This window comes from Jaculus jaculus, chromosome X (assembly GCF_020740685.1).
Source record: "Jaculus jaculus isolate mJacJac1 chromosome X, mJacJac1.mat.Y.cur, whole genome shotgun sequence".
In the NCBI taxonomy this organism is placed as follows: Eukaryota; Metazoa; Chordata; class Mammalia; order Rodentia; family Dipodidae; genus Jaculus; species Jaculus jaculus.
Window position 1 is genome coordinate 68,906,955 of NC_059125.1, and position 18,519 is coordinate 68,925,473.

General features: G+C 37.4%; 1 protein-coding gene across 6 annotated transcripts in view; it reads right to left on the reverse strand.

Moving 5' to 3' along the window:
- Atrx (ATRX chromatin remodeler) overlaps positions 1-18,519 on the reverse strand; it is a 249,302-nt gene that overhangs the window by 53,070 nt on the left and 177,713 nt on the right. For all 6 annotated transcript variants that reach the window (XM_045140174.1, XM_045140173.1, XM_004666979.2 and 3 more), the window contains 4 exons: positions 10,863-10,993; positions 6,778-6,866; positions 6,494-6,666; positions 1,462-1,615 (listed from right to left, as the gene is read on the reverse strand). In XM_045140174.1, the coding sequence (XP_044996109.1) occupies positions 1,462-1,615; positions 6,494-6,666; positions 6,778-6,866; positions 10,863-10,993 (547 nt within the window). The remainder of the gene's footprint in view (positions 1-1,461; positions 1,616-6,493; positions 6,667-6,777; positions 6,867-10,862; positions 10,994-18,519) is intronic.

An 18,519-nucleotide genomic window follows, 5' to 3' on the forward strand; every position in this document is an offset into this window, starting at 1 on the left:
TAAATTTGAAAAAGGCAAAACTAGCAAACATCATATCTTACCTGTATCATTGTTTGTGTATAAATAAAATGGCAAAACATAACCAAATAACTTACTAGGTGCCAGGTACAATGATTAATAAAGAAAAACCAGTTGGTATCTTCAAACAGCTTACTATCCAGTAGAAAGGCATAAGCAAACAGGTATGTTAGAAAGTATTATGAATATTAAAAGATGGGATATCCAGGTTTTGGAGGAGGGAAGAACTGAGAGAGGGACACCCAGTATCCACATAAACAGTTGGGCATGGCCATGAAACCTCTAACAAGAGATGGGAGATTCACTGTGCCTTGCTGGTCAGCAGCTCTGACCAAAACCTTCAGCTCTGTGAGAGACCCCATCTGAAGGAAACAAAGTGGACCAGTGTGACAGAAGGGGATGTCCTGATATGCACACAAATATGCATATACCACACACAAGCACACAAAGAGTGATACTGATGGTGTACACAGAGAAAAGAATGGTGGTACAAATGTTTGAAGTAAAACAAATGCAAGGAGAAATAATAAAACAAGAAATATAAAATTTTGGTGATTAGAAGTTCATAAGTAATCTCAGTAAAGTGACATGATAAAAGCCATACTGGATGGATTAAAAATGGTTTTTGAGGGCTGGAGATATGGCTTAGCAGTTAAGGTGCTTGCATGTGAAGCCTAAGGACCCATGTTCGACTCTCCAGATCCCATATAAGCCAGATGCACAAAGGTGAAGAGGTGAGGCAAGCACAAGGTCACACACGCCCACTAGGTATTGCAAGCATTTGGAGTTTGATTTCAGAGGCTGAGGCTCTAGTGTGTCAATTCTGTGTGTGTGTGTGTGTGTGTGTGTGTGTGTGTGTGTGTGTCTATCTGTCTGTCTCTCCCTCTTCCCCCCCAAAAAATAAAAAAAAAGAAAAAAATGGTTTTGGAAACCATGCCATGTATTTGGGAACAAGTATGATTTATATATATCAACAGCATATAGTGATTATTATATACATATATATTGCTTCCAATTAACTCAGTGAAGAAGAATCCAATTTGTCTCGGTAAAAGGTTCAAGCCAATTCTGAATTAGTGTGTTCCTCAATCCCCATAGCCTCACTTTCATCATAAAGCAGTTCAAATCCCAACTTAACCGGCCTCAGATTAAGAAAAATAATTGCAAATATAGTAAAACATTAAGTGTCAGCTAAAGAGCTTGAGCTGGTAATAAGCTAAAAAGTACAAAAGTTTGAAGTGGAAAGTGGCACTTAAACAATCCAAACATGCATTGAGAACAAGTTGATATTAAGGAAGGTTGCTGTTTGTATTGGACTAGTACTAGAATAATCAAGTAAATTCCAACCTAGGTAGAAAGAAAACAAACATTTGTTCAAATAAATTTTTATACAATCCTAAGATTACCAAAAAGTTCATTTAGATAATATAGGAAAGAGCTTACACTTTATCCCCAATTTCTTCAGCCATTCGAAGAATTTCAAATAGAAGTACCATCTTTCCAGAATGCTCTAATACCTCAGCATCAGCATCTGTAACAAAATCTTTGTACCAGTCTGGAGCTGGGCTGCTTGGGTTTGAAGTGGAAGTAGTTTTACCTAAATAAGATAAATAGAACATAAGTAAATGTTCTACGGCATTTGTGCTCAGGGCATAACATGGTGCCATCTTGGAGTAGAGAATGGTTTGGCCCAGTAGCCATGGCAACTTTGGAGCAGAACAATACAGTGATAGCCAGATCTATAACCACTACAAGGAACTTCTGACACTCTCTAGTAGAGGGAGGAGTTTACATCCCTCAGAGAAAAAAAGTTTCAAACAACAGTAGGTTAATCAGAAAATAAACCAAATGAGACCAAAAGCAGCAGAAATATATAAGTCAGGAAGAGAGGAGGAAAGCTAAGAGACTGATGAATACTTAGGAGATGGAAGGAAGGGGGAAGGATGGATGTGGATGGATGAATGGACACAGACACAATTGGAGGGAAATAGAGGTTAAAAGAAATGACAAGTAATAGCAAGAAAGATGGACTCTTGAGAAAATGCCAAGTATGAGAGACGACCCTGGAAGCAGGGCTAAATATTTCAGAAATAGGACATATGAAATGTAAATCTCCCAGGTGGTGAGAAATTAAAACTCCCAAAACACCCTTCCAAGAGACATGAAGTGGAGAGAGAAAAAAGAGAGAAATCAAAGATCACTGGTACAGCAAACACTTCACTAGGTTACCAGAATTCTGAAAAACTCAAATAAATAAGGGTAGACCTGAAAATCACCCAATCACATTAGACTACTTTATTCTTATTTTTCCAACAAACTTAAATATAGAAGGTATAATAACTTACTGTTTAGGTTTAGCAATTTCCTCTGTGTATGTGTCATGATGACTTCTGTTACTGTTGTAGAATTCATTGCATATTTATATTCAAACCACAATAAACTTTTCTTAAGCATGCCATGTACTTATAAGACTCAGTACCATTCCATGAATGCATTTTATTTACTTGTCTGTCTGTTGAAAAGGGGTGTAGCTCAAGCACTCCTCAAACTTATGATTCTCCTGTCTCAGCTTCCCAAGTGCAGGGATTAACAAGCATGCACTCTCACACCCGGCTCTTATATTGTCCTCTTTTATTAAGCAAAATTCTATTCATGCCTTATTCTTTCAAAAATCTGCTCCTTTCATCTTAGAAAGGCTTCCTTTTTAAAAAAGTATTATTTGTATAGAGGATGTGAGCAACACATGTGCCACTTTGTATCTGGCATTATGTTGGGGCTGACAGGCTTTGCAAGCAAGCGTCTTTAACAGCTGGCCATCTCCAAGCCATACAGAAACCCCTGACGAGTGCCTGTGAACATGCATGGTAAATAGTACCTTCACTTGTATAAAATATTTCCTTGGTAATAGCAACTCACTATTCAGACTGTCTTTAAAAACAAAAATCAGTATGAGCCAGGTGTGATGGCACACACCCATAATCCTGGCACTCCGGAGGCTGATGTAGGAGGGTCACCATGAGTTTGCGGCCAGCCTGGGCTAGAGAAAGACCCTGCCTCAATGAAATAAAAGCAAAAAAGTGGTTTATTCTGAACATCTGCATTCCTTATGGGAATATAGAATTTGGAACAAGATACGCAGATAGTGCCTGCTGTGACAAGCCCAATAAAAGTCCTGGGCACTAAATTGTCAATGAGCTTCTCTGGTAGATAATACTTCACACATGTTAGGATAACCCACAACTCCAGAAATAAGTGAATCCTATAGGACTGCACTGGGAAAGAATTGTTAGAAGGTTGTACCGGATTTCCTGTGGACTTCACATAATGTGCCTTTTCTTTTTGTTGACTTTGCTTTGTAAATTTGGTTGTAATAAATCATAGTGTTTAATGTGACTACATGCTGGATGCACTGAGACCTTATAGTGAAGCACTGAGCCTTGGAGTGTTATTGAGGACCCCTGATACATGCTTATCAAGCAACTATTATCTAAACACCAGTTTATAAAATTAGAAACCTGGCAAATTAGACAGCTGGCAAACAACCAGTGCCTCTGAACAATGGTGCAAATAAAAACGTAAAATGAAAATATCAGAACTAAAAATTGTCAGAAAGTTAGTAAAAAAAAAAAAACATTAAGAAGTTTCAAAGCTAAGAATAAGTAACAATTTCTATGCAAACATATAGGCTCCACATTTATTTATTGTTTATTTTTGGTATAATGCTGGGGTTCAAACCTAAGGCAACTTGAATGCTAAACAAGTAAACTGCCAATGAGCTGTGTGATTGACCCTTCCATTGTAATTCTGTTCTTAGTAGATATAATAGCAATGCCTTACAGCAAACCTTAAAAGAATAAAAAAGGAACCCAGAAACTATAGACTAATCAAATTAACATACATTCTTGCTAGACATTATGGCATAAAATATGTAATCTCAGCATGGTGGAACTATAAGTTAAAAAGGTACACTAAGTGAGGAAGGTAGGAGATAACAATCTTCCCATTACTTGAACTAAAACCACATGTTTTACAGTTCTTATGAAAATAATCATTAATTCTAATAGAATGATGAACACCGACAATAAGCTACTTTAATTGAGGGCCTGAAGAAAAGAAAGAGAAAACTAGGTAGTTTAATTTTCTTTCTTTTGGGGAAGAGGAGGATAAGGTTGAGTATCACTCAAGCCCACGTTCATCTGTAACTCACTCTATAGTCCTAGGATGACCTCAAATTCACAGTAAACCCCCAACCTCTATGTTCTAATTTTCAGGACTACCCTGATTTCTTAGAGAATCCAGGGTTTTTGATTAAGCTACTACCTGTCTATGTCAAGAAGGTACTGAAAAGTTTGTCAAAGAAACAATAAATTGGTTCAGATGCAGACCTGAAATCGGCTGAACATATTTGATCAGAGAATAATTCAGCTAACACCAATATCTCTTTTGTCCTCATAGATGCTTGTTTGACTCTACAACTTCCCAATGCCAAATATTCAAACCCACTAATCTACTCTGTTTTTAAGCAGGTGAGATTTGAAATATTTTAATGTTTGGTCCCAATGTTAAAGCTCCTAGACAAAGTCAGGCTGCATTAAGACACATTGGGAGATGGGCTTGGTAGCACACACCTTTAATCCCAGTACTTGGGAGGCAGAGGTAGGATCACTGTGAGTTCAAGGCCAACCTGAGACTATAGAGTGAATTAACAGGTCAGCCTGGGCTAGAGCAAGACCCTACATCAAAAAAACAAAAAAAAATGAATTTTTTAAAAAAAAGAATACACAGAGGGGTGGAGAGATGGCTCAGTGGTTAAGGCACTTGCTTTCAAAGCCTGGTGGTCTGGGATCAATTTTACCAGTATCCACCTAAAGCCAGGTGCACAAAGAGGAAGTTTATTTGTAGCAGCAAAAGGCCATGGCATGCCCATTCTCTCTCTATCTCCCTCCCCTCCCTACCTCCATTGCAAACAGATAAAAAGAAAGAGAGGGTCAACAGTATATCTTCAACATGTGCACACTTGTGTGTTTATGTGGCTGGCTAAGGACAACTTAAGCCATGACAGATCTAAGAATTGACTTTTATATATGAGAGGGAGGAAAAATATATTTAAAAAAATAAAGAACTGGGGCTGGAGGGCTGGAGAGATGGCTTAGTGGTTAAGACGCTTGCCTGCGAAGCCTAAGGAATCATGTTCGACTCTCCAGATCCCACATTAGCCAGACGAACAAAGGTGAGGCAAGCACAAGGTCATACATGCACACTAGGTGGTGCAAGCATCTGTAGTTCGATTGCAGTGGCTGAAGCCCTGGCTCGCCAATTCTCTCTCTCTCTGCCTCTCTGTCTCTAAAAAAAGAAAAAAGAACTATACATTATATAGGGAAAAAAAAATCAAAGTAGAGAATAATAAAGAATTGGGGGGGGGACACCAGGGAGATAGGTAAGAAGTAAAAGGTGCTTGCTTGCAAAGCCTGCATGCCTAGGTTCAATTTCTTAGAATACACATACAGCCAGATGTACAAAGTGGCACAAACATTTCAAATTCATTTGTAAAGACAGGAGACCCTGGTGTGACCACACACATATTCATTCATATTCTCCCTTTCTCCCTTTCTGTCTCTCTCCTTCTCCTCTTCCTCCTCCACTCACAAATAAATAAAAAGAAAAAAGAGGCTGAAGACATGGCCTGATGCCATGGGTTCAATTCCCCAGTATGCACTTAAAGCCAGATACACAAAATGATACATGCATCGGGAGTTCATTTGCCGTGGCAAGAAGCCCTGGCACACTCATTCATATTGTATCTTGTCCTCTCCTCTATTTTCTTGCAACCAAATAAATAAAAATATTTTTTTAAAAACTAGGAAAAATACTATATGATCAAAATTAACTTAATGGGCTGAAAACGTGGCTCAGCAGTTAAAGGCACTTGAAAGTCCAGGTTCAATTCCCCAGTACCCACGAAAAGCCAGATGCACATGCATCTGGAGTTCATTTGCAGTAGCAGGAAGCTCTCTCATTCATAGATGCTTGATAAAAAATAAAAATAATTTAATATACAAAATTCATTACAATGATAATATAATAACTGTAATGCTTCCGTTATTATAGTTTTTTTAATATTTCCCACATCTTGTTTGGTTTAAATCCCAGTTCTATCACTCATTTATACAATTAAATTTGTCAATTACATTGCAATGCTACTCAAGAACTGTTAGTGGACTAATGGAGTCAAAATAATTGAGTTTTCAGTGTAGTCATGTAAATAAATATTAGCAAGTTTTTCTTATCTTTCCTCCAAAATATCAGAAAGAACAAAATGACTTGCCTATATGTCTCTTTTTATTGGAGCTCTTAACTACTAAGGAAAGAAATTCCTTAGAGTCAACTAGTAAGGATAAAAACTAACAAAAAAAGGACTAATGACATGGCATTTTCTAAATCAGTGTTTCATAAGGGTAGCACAGATTAGACTCACTTTCTTCCAGCTTTATTGAAGCTGAAGGAATATTTCCTGTTTCATCCATGTTTCCTTCACCACCTCCTCGAGATCTTGAATTCCAAACTTTGATCACTTCAACATCATTGTCACTACCACTTCCACTTGAACTACTATCCTTTTTCCCCTTTTTCCCCTTTGTTTTCTTCTTTCTAAAACAAACAAAAAAAAAAATCAGAAGGTTAGGAAAGCATATTAAGGACACAAAGCCAATTAGTAGAGGACAAGCCAGAAATAGGGATCATAAAAAGTACTCAATTTACTTTGCATACTCATCTGAACTTAAACTCATGGAGGTTTCATCAGAATCTGAAGCTATGAATTCATCCATACTATCTTCATCAAAATAACCCTAGTAGAAAAAAAAGATGTTTTAATAGCCTATTTTAACATATATTAGAAATTAAAATAATGCTTTATTTCACTTGTTAACTGACATGGCATGATGAAGGACTTAAGGAAGTCTCGGACTGAAGAACAATGAAGACACGGCAGAATTATGCAATAGGAGGTCCTAGATGGAATAATGGAAAAGAAAAGGAACTTGACTGGAGACAAACATGAAATTTAAATGAACTCTGATGTTTAATAGTATTACATCAAAGTTAATTTCTTAGATTTTATAATTTAGTAATTTTATAGGATATCAACATTAGGAGAATTGGAAAAAAAAAAAAGTACCAGAGAACTACCTGGGCTATTTTTTTGTAACTTTTCTCTAAGTGTAAAGTTATTTTTTAAAAAATTAACAAAGGGTCTCACTAAGTAGTCCAAGCTGGCCTCCAACTCATGATTTTCTTTCCTCAGCCTTCTAAATGCTAAGATTGAGTGTGCCACTATACAAAGCAAGTATAATTGTATGTAACACTATATTAAACAAATTTAATTTTTAATATTTATTTTTTTCAGTACATGTATGTTTGTTGCTTGGCATAAGAAAATACTTAGGCACTAAGATATGCCTCTAAGCCCCTAAAAGAAGTTTATAAATAGGCTCTGCTATACAGGAAAATTTAGGGCTGGGCACGTAGTCCCCAGGGGTTCAAATTCCACCACGTAAACCAATAAGCAATTAATACTTGAGGATCATATAATGCGTTCAAGACAAATAGAAACGAGCAAGACGTGGTGGCAAATACCTGGAATCCCAGCACTCAGACAGGAGAGGCAAGAATACTTCTATAAATTTGAGGTTAATCTATACTACTATGTAATGAGGGCCCATCCAGTTATATAGTGAGACCTCTGCCTACTGAATGTTGGGATTAAAGACATGAGCACCATACCAGACTCTGTCTATTTTTCTTTTTATCATCCGAATATTAATCACTAGTCTTAGTGTTTTGTTTTGGTTTTTTTTACTTTCAAGTCATACCGACAATAACTAATTTACTACTATATGCAGTACTATCCTCAACCCTTTATTTCCTAAAATATCAAGCAATGAAGGGGTGATTATTTTGGAGTTGACTGTCACTGTATTTCATAATGGGTTTAACCATTACGTAGAGTGCATTATGTAGTGACTGTTAGTTGCAACCAATATTTGGCTCTCAGGAGAACTGGGGATAAAGTGTGGTGACCTGTTCACCAGTGAAATGAAAACAATACTTCAATACTACCGCAACCTAGTCCCTCCTAAAAACTGCAAACACTTCCATTGAAAAGAAGAAAGATAACAAGTGTTTAAAAATCAACCAATCCTTGAGACCTCCTGATATTTAAGTAACAACATGAGAATACAAATTAATATGGAGGAAAAAAAAACTACTAATCCCCAAATAGGGGTTGCAAATGAGTTACTTAAATAAAATTCCATACAAAAAATTATAAGGTATTATAAATATGTTCAAAAATGAAAAAAGAAAAAAACCGCTTGAATGAATTCCACATGACCACAAACACCTGAATGAAATAAGAAAATTCGTACAAGATTTGAAGATGGAATTCAATAAAGTGACATACTGAAAAAAAGGAAGATGAAATTCAGAAAATGTTAAATTTCAGTAAGTCAAATAAAAACCTCAGTAGAAAGTTTTACCAATAGAAGCCAGGCATGGTGACACATGCCTTTAATCTCAGCATTTGGGAGGCAGAGGTAGGAAGAACACTGTGAGTTCGAGGCTACTCTGGGACTACACAGTGAACTCCAGGCCAGACTAGGCTAGAGTGAGACTCTTAGCTCAAAAAAAAAAAAAATTACAAATAGAGTGGATCGTGACATGGACAGAATATCAGAGACCGAAGACAAAGAAAGAATTGGATTAACCAGCCAAGGAAAACAATAAATTTTTAAAAGCCATATGAACAGAACATGTGAGATTTTTGGAACAAAATAAGAAGACAAATCTATGAATTATGGGTAAAGAAGAGAAGAATTCCACTGCAAAGACACAGAAAATATTTTCAATACAATCATAGAAGAAAAATTCCAAATCTAGGAAGAGGTTTATCAAGATACAAGAGGTGAGCTGGAGAGATGGCTTAGTGGTTAAGCGCTTGCCTGTGAAGCCTAAGGACCCCAGTTCGAGGTTCAACTCCCCAGGACCCACGTTAGCCAGATGCATAAGGGGGCACACGTGTCTGGAGTTTGTCTGCAGTGGCTGGAGGCCATGGTGTGCCCATTCTCTCTCTGTCTCTCTCTCTCTACCTGCCTTGTCTCTGTTTGTCACTCTCAAATAAATAAAAATAATAAAAAAAATAAATTAAAAAAAAGATACAAGAGGTATAAACACCAAACAGACAGGATCAGAAAAGAAACTCATTTCAAATTGTATTTAAAAAATAGTAAATGGGCTGGAGGGATGGCTTTGCGGTTAAGGTGTTTGCCTGCAAAGCCAGAGGACCCAGGTTCGATTTCCCAGGACCCACGTTAGCCAGATGCACAAGGGGGCACATGCATCTGGAGTTCGTTTGCAGTGGCTAGAGGCCCTCGCACATCCAATATCTCTCTCTCTCTCTCTCTCTCTCTCTCTCTCTCTCTCTTTCTTTCTTTCCTTCCTTCCCTTCCTCCCGCCCTCCCTTTTCCTCTGTCAAATAAAAAAATGAATAAATAATAAAACAAAATACTAAACCAACAGAGCAAAGAAAAGGTATTCAAAGTTACAAGAAAGAAACACCAAGTCCCATATGAAGACAAGTCTAGCAGATAACAGCCAATTTCCCAACAGAAACTTTAAAAACCAAAAAGGTTGGTAATGATGCATTTCAAGTTCTGAAAAATCACAGAGGCTAATCCAGACTACCACACCCCCCAAAAATTATGTGGCATAATAATAATTGATGAATAAAGAAATACCTTTCATAATAAAAACAGGCTAACAGAATTTATAACTACTAAGAAATCTGTACAGAGGATGATGGAAAGAATTCTTTGGGCAGCCAGGCGTGGTGGCACACACCTTTAATCCCAGCATTCAGGAGGCAGAGGTTGGAGAGTCACCATATTTGAGCCACCCTCAGACTATATAGTGAATTCTAGGTCAGCCTGGACTAGAGTGAAACCCTACCTCGAAAAGGAAAAAGAAAAAAAGAAAAAGAAAGAAAAAGAAAGAAAGAATTCCTCAGGCAAAAGAGAATACAGGGCTGGAGAGATAGCTTAGCACTTAAGGCACTTGCTTGTGAAACCTAAGGACTCAGGTTTGACTCTCCATTTTTCACATATGCCAAACACACAAAGGTGAGGCAAGCAGGTAAGAGTGTACATGTACCCAAGGGGGAACACATATCTGGAGCTTGACTGCAGTGGCTGGAGGCCCTGGTGCACCAACTCTCTCTTTTTCTCCCACTCACTCATAAAAAGTCCAGTCTGTTGTGTTTGCCTCAAAAAAAAAATATCCAAGAGGAAGGAGGGAGTGTTGTGGAACAATGACTAATGGGCATGGCATGACCACTGCACTCTTCAAGCTCCAGCAGCTATGATTACCTGCAGAAAATCTGCATAAGATTGCATACATCAAAAATTTAGGATGGCCAGAAAAGGGGCTAATGAGGCCCTACACTTTGCTGAGGATACAAAGTTAATGGAGAGGGAGAGACATTTTCTTCAGTGGTGTAGCCACAGGTAAGGTACGTAAAATGCTGTTCCCATAATACATGTAAGTACAAAGGAGAGTATTTTGGGAAGATGAGATCAGTAAGAGGAAGAGAAAGATGAGGGAGAATAGATATGGCCATAATAAAATACATACATTATAAAATATCATAATGAAAACTATTTTATATAATTAATACATGCTAGTAAAATATAGAAACCAAATTAATAAAATAGAAAATTTTTTCAAGTATATAGCATGTAAAATTTTTCCTAAGCAAAAGGCTATCTTTTAAATATAACTCTAAATCTTACCTTATTTTCTTTGCTAATGTAGTCCAGCTGCAAACACCAAGGATGAGTCCAGATTCTACTTAACATCTGAAAATCTTGAAACAGCTTTGCACCTGCCTTTCCTCTCCCACCTTCACTGCTATTACCTACACCTGATCAAAAGAAAAGGCGTTGAAGGGACAAGAATTTACTATCTACACAATATTTCTAAATTAGGTATCTATAACATGGATCTTTTGTAATAGTAGAAAAGCTTATAAATCTTTATTACTATAACATCTTGAAATGCATGAAATAAATGAAACTATAAAAGAAACATGCTAACTAGAAATGATAAAAATGTTAAAGGATGAATATATGATAAAGAAATAAGAGATTTTGGTTTCAGATGTTTGGTGTAACAAGGCTTCATATAGCCTAGGTTGGCCTCAAATTTGCTACATAGCTAAGGCTGGCCCTGATCTTCCTATTTCCAGCATCCACGTGCTGGGATTACAGGTGTGTATCACCATGCCCAGTGATGTATGCAGTTTTACAAATAATACATTAACAAAATATAAAAGCAAAGTAAAATTAGTACCTTAAGTACTGACAAATAAATGATTTAGAGATATCAGTAGAAATAATACATAAAATATTTTCTCATTTCTATTGATAACATAGTCACTATTATTAATACAAATAAAATTTGTTACCTATACCATAACTGGAGGTGCCATTTTGGTAGAGATTACTAAAACTATTTTTTTCATATTCAAATTCAATTTTTTTGTCTACTGAGTCATTCTCACTCAAGCCTAAGCTGACCAAGAACTCACAGTGATTCCTCTACCTCAGCCTCCTTTGTGCTGGAATTAAAGATGTGTGCCACCACATCTGACTCTTACTCATCCTCTTGAAGTCCCTAGATTGCATCTTCCATTTTGGATAAAGCCTTGATCCACATAGACAGTTCTTTGGAAATTCTCTCCAACTATGATCACTCAAAAAGATACTTCTAAAAATTGTAGTGTTAATATACAAAATGAAGGCTGGCATGGTGGTACATGCCTTTAATCCCAACACTCAAGAGGCAAAATTAGGAGAATCACTGTTAATTTGAGGCCAGCATGGAACTTCAAATTTCCAAGACAGCCTGGGCTAGAATGAGACCCTGCTTGGAAAACAAAACAAAACAAAACAAAACAAAACAAAACAAAACAAAACAAAACAAAACAAAACAAAACAAAACATAAAATGCAAGTGAAAGGAAAAGAAGGAAAAATAAAAACAATTACTCTGTGATTTATTATTCTTATAATGAATCATATTTTTTAAAAAAAAAAAAACCTCAAATGCATAGAAATAGAGTAGAATGATGGTTGTCAGAGTGAAAGTGTAGGAAAAATGATGACATGAAGGTCAATGGATAAACAATTCAGTTATGTCCGGGCATGGTGGCGCACACCTTTAATCCCAGCACTTGGGAGGCAGAGGTAGGAAGGAGGATTGCCATGAGTTTGAGGACACCCTGAGATGACATAGTGAATTCCAGGTCAGCCTGATCTAGAGTGAGACCCTACCTCGAAAAACCAAAAACAAAAACAAAAAAATTCAGTTATGTAGCAAACATATTACATACCTAATACTCAGTTTAAGGACTATACTTACTATATTGTATGTTATAAACTTACAGAGTATGTTTTAGATACTTTTACCAGGCCACCCCCACCAACAAAAGTAACCATTTAGAAAAGGATAGGTAAATTTCCTCAACCATAGTAATTATTTTATCATAGATATCCAATAAAACATGATGTACAATTTAAGCACATACAAATTACAACTAAAATATTTGGGGTTGTGCAGATAGATCAGCAAGTAAGAGTGCTTGTTGTGTAAGTATGAGGACCTGAGTCCAATCCCTAGTACCCACATAAAAAGCCAATGTTGAAGGGGGAGCAGAGACAACAGGGCCTGCACAGCTAGCCTAACCAAAAGAACAAGAGCTCCAGGTTCAATGACAGACTCAATGTATTTTTCTGGTCTCTGCATATGTGCACACACACACCACATCCTACATACAATACTTTGTGTCACTCAATCCTTCAATTTTATTGAGGATCAAATCTTATGGTCTAACATATATGGTCTATCTTGAACAATATTCCACATACACTTAATGTACATTCTGCTGATAATGGAGAGCATTCAGCAAGGGTCTATTAATTATATTTGTTTATAATGTTGTTCAAGCCATCTATTACACTGCTGATTTGTTTAGCTGTTCTATCCATTACTAAAAGCCTTCTGAGATTTTTTTTTTTTTTAGGCATAACTGGCTAAGAATAAAACGGAGAGACATTTGAGCTGAAGAGATGGCTTAGCAGTTAAGCACTTGCCTGTGAAGCCTACGGACCCTAGTTCAAGGCTTGATTCCCCAGGACCAATGTTAGCCAGATGCACAAGAAGGCAATTGCACCTGGAGTTCAATTGCAGTGTCAGGAGACCCTGGTACACACATATTCTCCCAATCTATCTCTCTCTCTCTCTCTCTCTCTCTCTCTCTCTCTCTCTCTCTCTCTCTCTCTCTCCCCCCCCTCCCTCCCTCCCTGCCTCCCCCCTTCTCCCCTTTCTCTCTGCCTCATCCTCTGTCTGTTGCTGTCAAATAAATAAAAATAAACAAAAATATTTTTTAAAAGGAGAAGCATTATGAAAGAGGAAAACCATGCCTGGTATGATGGTACATATAGATAATCTTAGCACCAAGAAGGAGATGGCAGGAGGATAAAGAGACTGAGGCTTACCTTGTCTCAACTGAGTGAGTGATTTTAAGAGATAAGAATGTGAGTAGGCAGCTATATATCTGATAGAGGATTAATATCTAGGATATACAAAGAACTCAAAAAGTTAAATAATAAGGAATCAAACAAGCCAATCAAAAAATGGGCTATGGAGCTAAATAGAACATTCTCAAAGGAAGAAATACAAATGGCATATAAGCATCTAAAAAAATGTTCTACGTCACTAGTCATCAGGGAAATGCAGATTAAAACTACATTGAGATTCCATCTCACTCCTGTCAGATTGGCCACCATCATGAAAACAAATGATCATAAATGTTGGCGGGGATGTGGAAAAAAAGGAACCCTTCTACACTGCTGGTGGGAATGCAATCTGGTCCAGCCATTGTGGAAAACAGTGTGGAGGTTCCTAAACCAGCTAAAGATTGATCTACCATATGACCCAGCTATAGCACTCCCAGGCATATATCCAAAGGACTCATCTCATTTCCTTAGAAGTACATGCTCAACCATGTTTATTGCTGCTCAATTTATAATAGCTGGGAAATGGAACCAGCCTAGATGTCCCTCAACTGATGAGTGGCTAATGAAGATGTGGCACATTTATACAATGGAGTTCTACTCAGCGGTAAAGAAAAATGAAGTTATGAAATTTGCAGAAAAATGGATGGACCTGGAAAGGATTATACTAAGTGAGGTAACCCAGACTCAGAAAGCTAAGCACTACATGTTCTCTCTCATATGTGGATCCTAGCTACAGATGACTGGGCTTCTGCATGAGAAGGAAAATACTTAGTAGCAAAGGCCAGTAAGTTAAAAAGGAGACATAAAGGGTAGAGAAAGGAAGGGAGGAGGATACTTAATAGGTTGATATTGTATATATGTAATTACAATGATTGTAATGGGGAGGTAATATGATGGAGAATGGAATTTCAAATGGGAAAGTGAGGGGGTGGGGAGGGAGGGAATTACCATGGGATATATTTTATAATCATGGAAAATGTTAATAAAAATTTAAAAAAAAGAAAATAAATAAATAAAAATATTAGAAAGAAAAAAAAAAAAAGAATACTTGAAAATCCCTGCCATCACACTCTGAACATAAAGGACTCAGAATTATTTTATAATAAAAACTAAATGAAGAAGAGTATCATGTTATTAGTTATCAATGCTTGTCCTATAAAGGTAAAAAAGATCAATTTTGATATCTAAAATGTTCTTACATCAGTTGAAATCTAAACCGTATAGTTATATCAACTACTAATTGGCCACACCATACAGAAATCCATGAAATGTCCTGCAAAAGTGTTTGGCTAAACACTAGTACCATTCTCTGGAGTATGCTTACTTTTACATAGGACGAAAGATGAAGAAATGAGTAAGATTACAGCTACTAGAGAGACCAAAGTTCATATCAACAAAAAGTTCATCACCAGCCAACATTCTTAGTAATTTAAGAATTTTAAAACCCTCAATGGAAGCTGGGCATGGTGGTGCATGCCTTTAATCCCAGCACTCAGGAGTCAGGTAGGAGGACCTCTGTCAGTTGGAGGCCACCCTGAGACTACATAGTGAATTCCAGGTCAACCTGAGCTAGAGGGAGACCCTAACTCAGGGAGCGGGGGGCCTCAATGGGCAGGAAGATGGCTTACAGTTAAGGAGCTTGCCTACAAAGCCAAAGGACCCAGATTTGATTCCCCAGATGTAAGCCAGATGCACATGGTGGCACGTGTGTCTGGAATTCCTTTGCATTGGTGAGAGGTCCAGGTATACCCCTTCTCTTTCTCTCTCCCTCCCTCTCTAATAAAAATAATAAAGAAATAAAATTAAATAAATATGTGAACCCTCAAGCACAAATTCTAATATAGTGGAATCCCAGACTAATAAACTCTCCACGTTCATAGCATAGACATTCATGAATTCTTTCTGGGGTAACTAATCTTCATTCTAAATTTCAAAGATGCAAAAGAAATGGCAGACATTGAGGTCAAATGTATTGAAATAAACAAGCTTACATGGTGACTCACCTAAAATCCAAAGGTGAAAGAGAACTGGAATGATTTCAGATTTTTTTTAACTGAGGTAGGGTCATGCTAGGCTGATCAGGAATTTACTATGTAGTCTCAAACTGGCCTCAAACTCACGGCGATCCTCCTACCTTTGCCACCCAAGTGCCGGGATTAAAAGCATGTACCACCACACCTGGAAGATTTCTAAAACTTGACTGTTTAAAAAGCAACAGCAACACCTAAAGAAATGCTACAAGCTGGGCGTGGAGGCACATGCCTTTAATCCCAGCACTTGGGAAACAGGGGTAGGAGGATTGCCATAAATTTGAGGCTACCCTGAGACAACATAGTGAATTCCATGTCAGCCTGAGCCACAGTGAGACCCTATCTTGAAAAACCAAAGAAATGCTACAGAAAAGTGTGAAACTACATGGAGGACACAGGAAATCATAAGGAATGAATAACTATAATAAATAAATAGAATTTTTAAAGTAACAGCAATTTTTCTTCTAAAGATTTATAAAAGCAGGGAGTCATAATTCAGCACTCCAGAGACTGAGGGAATGATATTATGAATTCAAAGCCAGGTTGGGCTACACAACAAGACATTTCTCCATCTAAAAAGTATGTTTGTACAAAAAAAATAGTTTTATTGAGACAGAGTACACATAACACACAATTTACCAACTAATTCAATGGTTGTTGTAATATTCACAGATTCATATAAGCATAACCACAGTTGAGGGATTTTTATTGTTCTTGTTTTTGCAAGGCAGATCATTGAATATAACTCACAATTCAGCTTTAAAACATTTGTATCAGGCCGGGAGTGGTGGCATACACCTTTAATCCCAGCACTAGGGAGGCAGAGCAAGGAGGATTGCTGTGAGTTCAAGGCCACCCTGAGACTACATAGTGAATTCCAGGTTAGCCTGGGCTAGAGTGGAACCCTACCTTGAAAAAAGCAAACCAATAAAACAAAACAAAAACATGTTAATAAAAATTAAATAAATAAATAAGAAAATTAAGTTGAGTAAAGAGCTTGGCAGGGGCACTCAGCTAGGGAAGCCACTCCCCCCCCCTCTGTTATTTATTCATCAAGAACTTAAAATGCTCTGGCTAAATGTATATACTATACTTATCAAACTGCCCAGTAAGCACTTCTCTTAATGTTCATACCCATATATTAATGCTACTCTCACTTTTGGTAGAGAATCTTCTCTTTTCAGATGGCAGTGACCTTGGGATGACTCAGAAGGCATCATGCTGCTGGAAAGAAGGGACAGGAGTGCTCAGCACTGAAATATCTCTATCACACCTTCCAAGGCTCAGGGTCCATTGCGGAAGAGGTGGTAGAAAGAGCCAGAGGAAGGGTAGGACTCCTTACAACGTGCACCCCAGACACAAAATGGCCTGGGTATACATGACCTCACAGTGCCTGACACTACCTACACAAGATCATCATAATAGGAGGAAAAGATGATGAGATCAAAATAAAAGAGAGACTGATTGAAAGGGAGGGGATATGATGGAGAGTGGAGGTTCAAAGGAGAAGGTGAGGGGAGGGAGGGAATGACCATGGGATATTGTTTACAATCATGAAAGTTGTTAAAGAAAAAAAAAATGGATTTGATACCTATGTTCTTCCTAATCATAAAACTGATTTGTAACATTAAAAAAAAACTACTATAAAAAAAAAAAAAACATTTGTTGGGCTGGAGAGATGGCTTAGCAGTTAAGTGCTTGCCTGTGAAGCCTAAGGACCCTGGTTCGAGGCCTAGTTCCCCAGGACCCACGTTAGCCAGATGCACAAGGGGGCGCACGCGTCTGGAGTTTGTTTGCAGTGGCTCAAGGCCCTGGCACGCCCATTCTCTCTCTCTTCTCCCTATCTGCCTCTTTCTCTGTCACTATCAAATAAATAAATAAAAATAAACAAAAATTAAAAAAAAACCATTTGCATCAGCACCTTGGCACACACAAAACGCTCTATATTCTCTAACCATCATACTCCAATTTCCTAATTCCTTCTATAACCCTTAGCCATAATTAATATAATGTTATCTGCAAATTTGCCCACTCTAGGCATTTTTAAAAGTTTTTAAAAAATTACTTATTTTGAGAGAGAGAGAGGCAAATAGAAAGAGAGTATGGGCATGCCAGAGCCTCCAGCTACTGCAAACAAACTCCAGACACATGTGCCACCCCGTGCATCTGGCTTACATGGGTAGTGGGCAACTGAACCTGGGTCCCTTGGCTTCACAGGCAAATGCCTTAAAAACTAAGTCATCTCTCCAGCCCTCTAGGCATTTTATATGAATGAAATCATACAGCATCTAAGACTGGCTTTGTATCACGTTTTGAATATTGACACAAGCTATAACATGCCAGTGATACTTTCCTTCACATTGCTAAATAATATTCCATTATATGTAGAATTCATGTTTATCTATTTACATATCGATGGACATGTCATTCTGGCTAATATGAATGATGCTGCTATAAAAAAAGAAAGTCTGTGTGAGCATGGGTTTTCATTTCAATTGTGTATACACCTAGGAGTAGAATCAGAGGATCACACACACTCTTTATATATTTAATCTTTTGGGGAACTAGCTAATTGTTTTTCACATCAGTTGCACCTTTGCTCCAGATGTCCATCACTACTATGATCACATGAAAATATATTCAATAACTGTAGCTTTAAGTTTTGTAATCAAGAAAAGAGTAATAAACACGGGTAGTCATGAGTCCTAGGGGTGTAACGTCTGCTGCTGTCTGGCTAAATCCATATACTATGCTCATCAAACTGCCATTAAGCACTTCTCTTAATGTTCATACCTATATATTAATGCTACTCTCACTTTTGGTTAAAAAAAAAAAAAACCT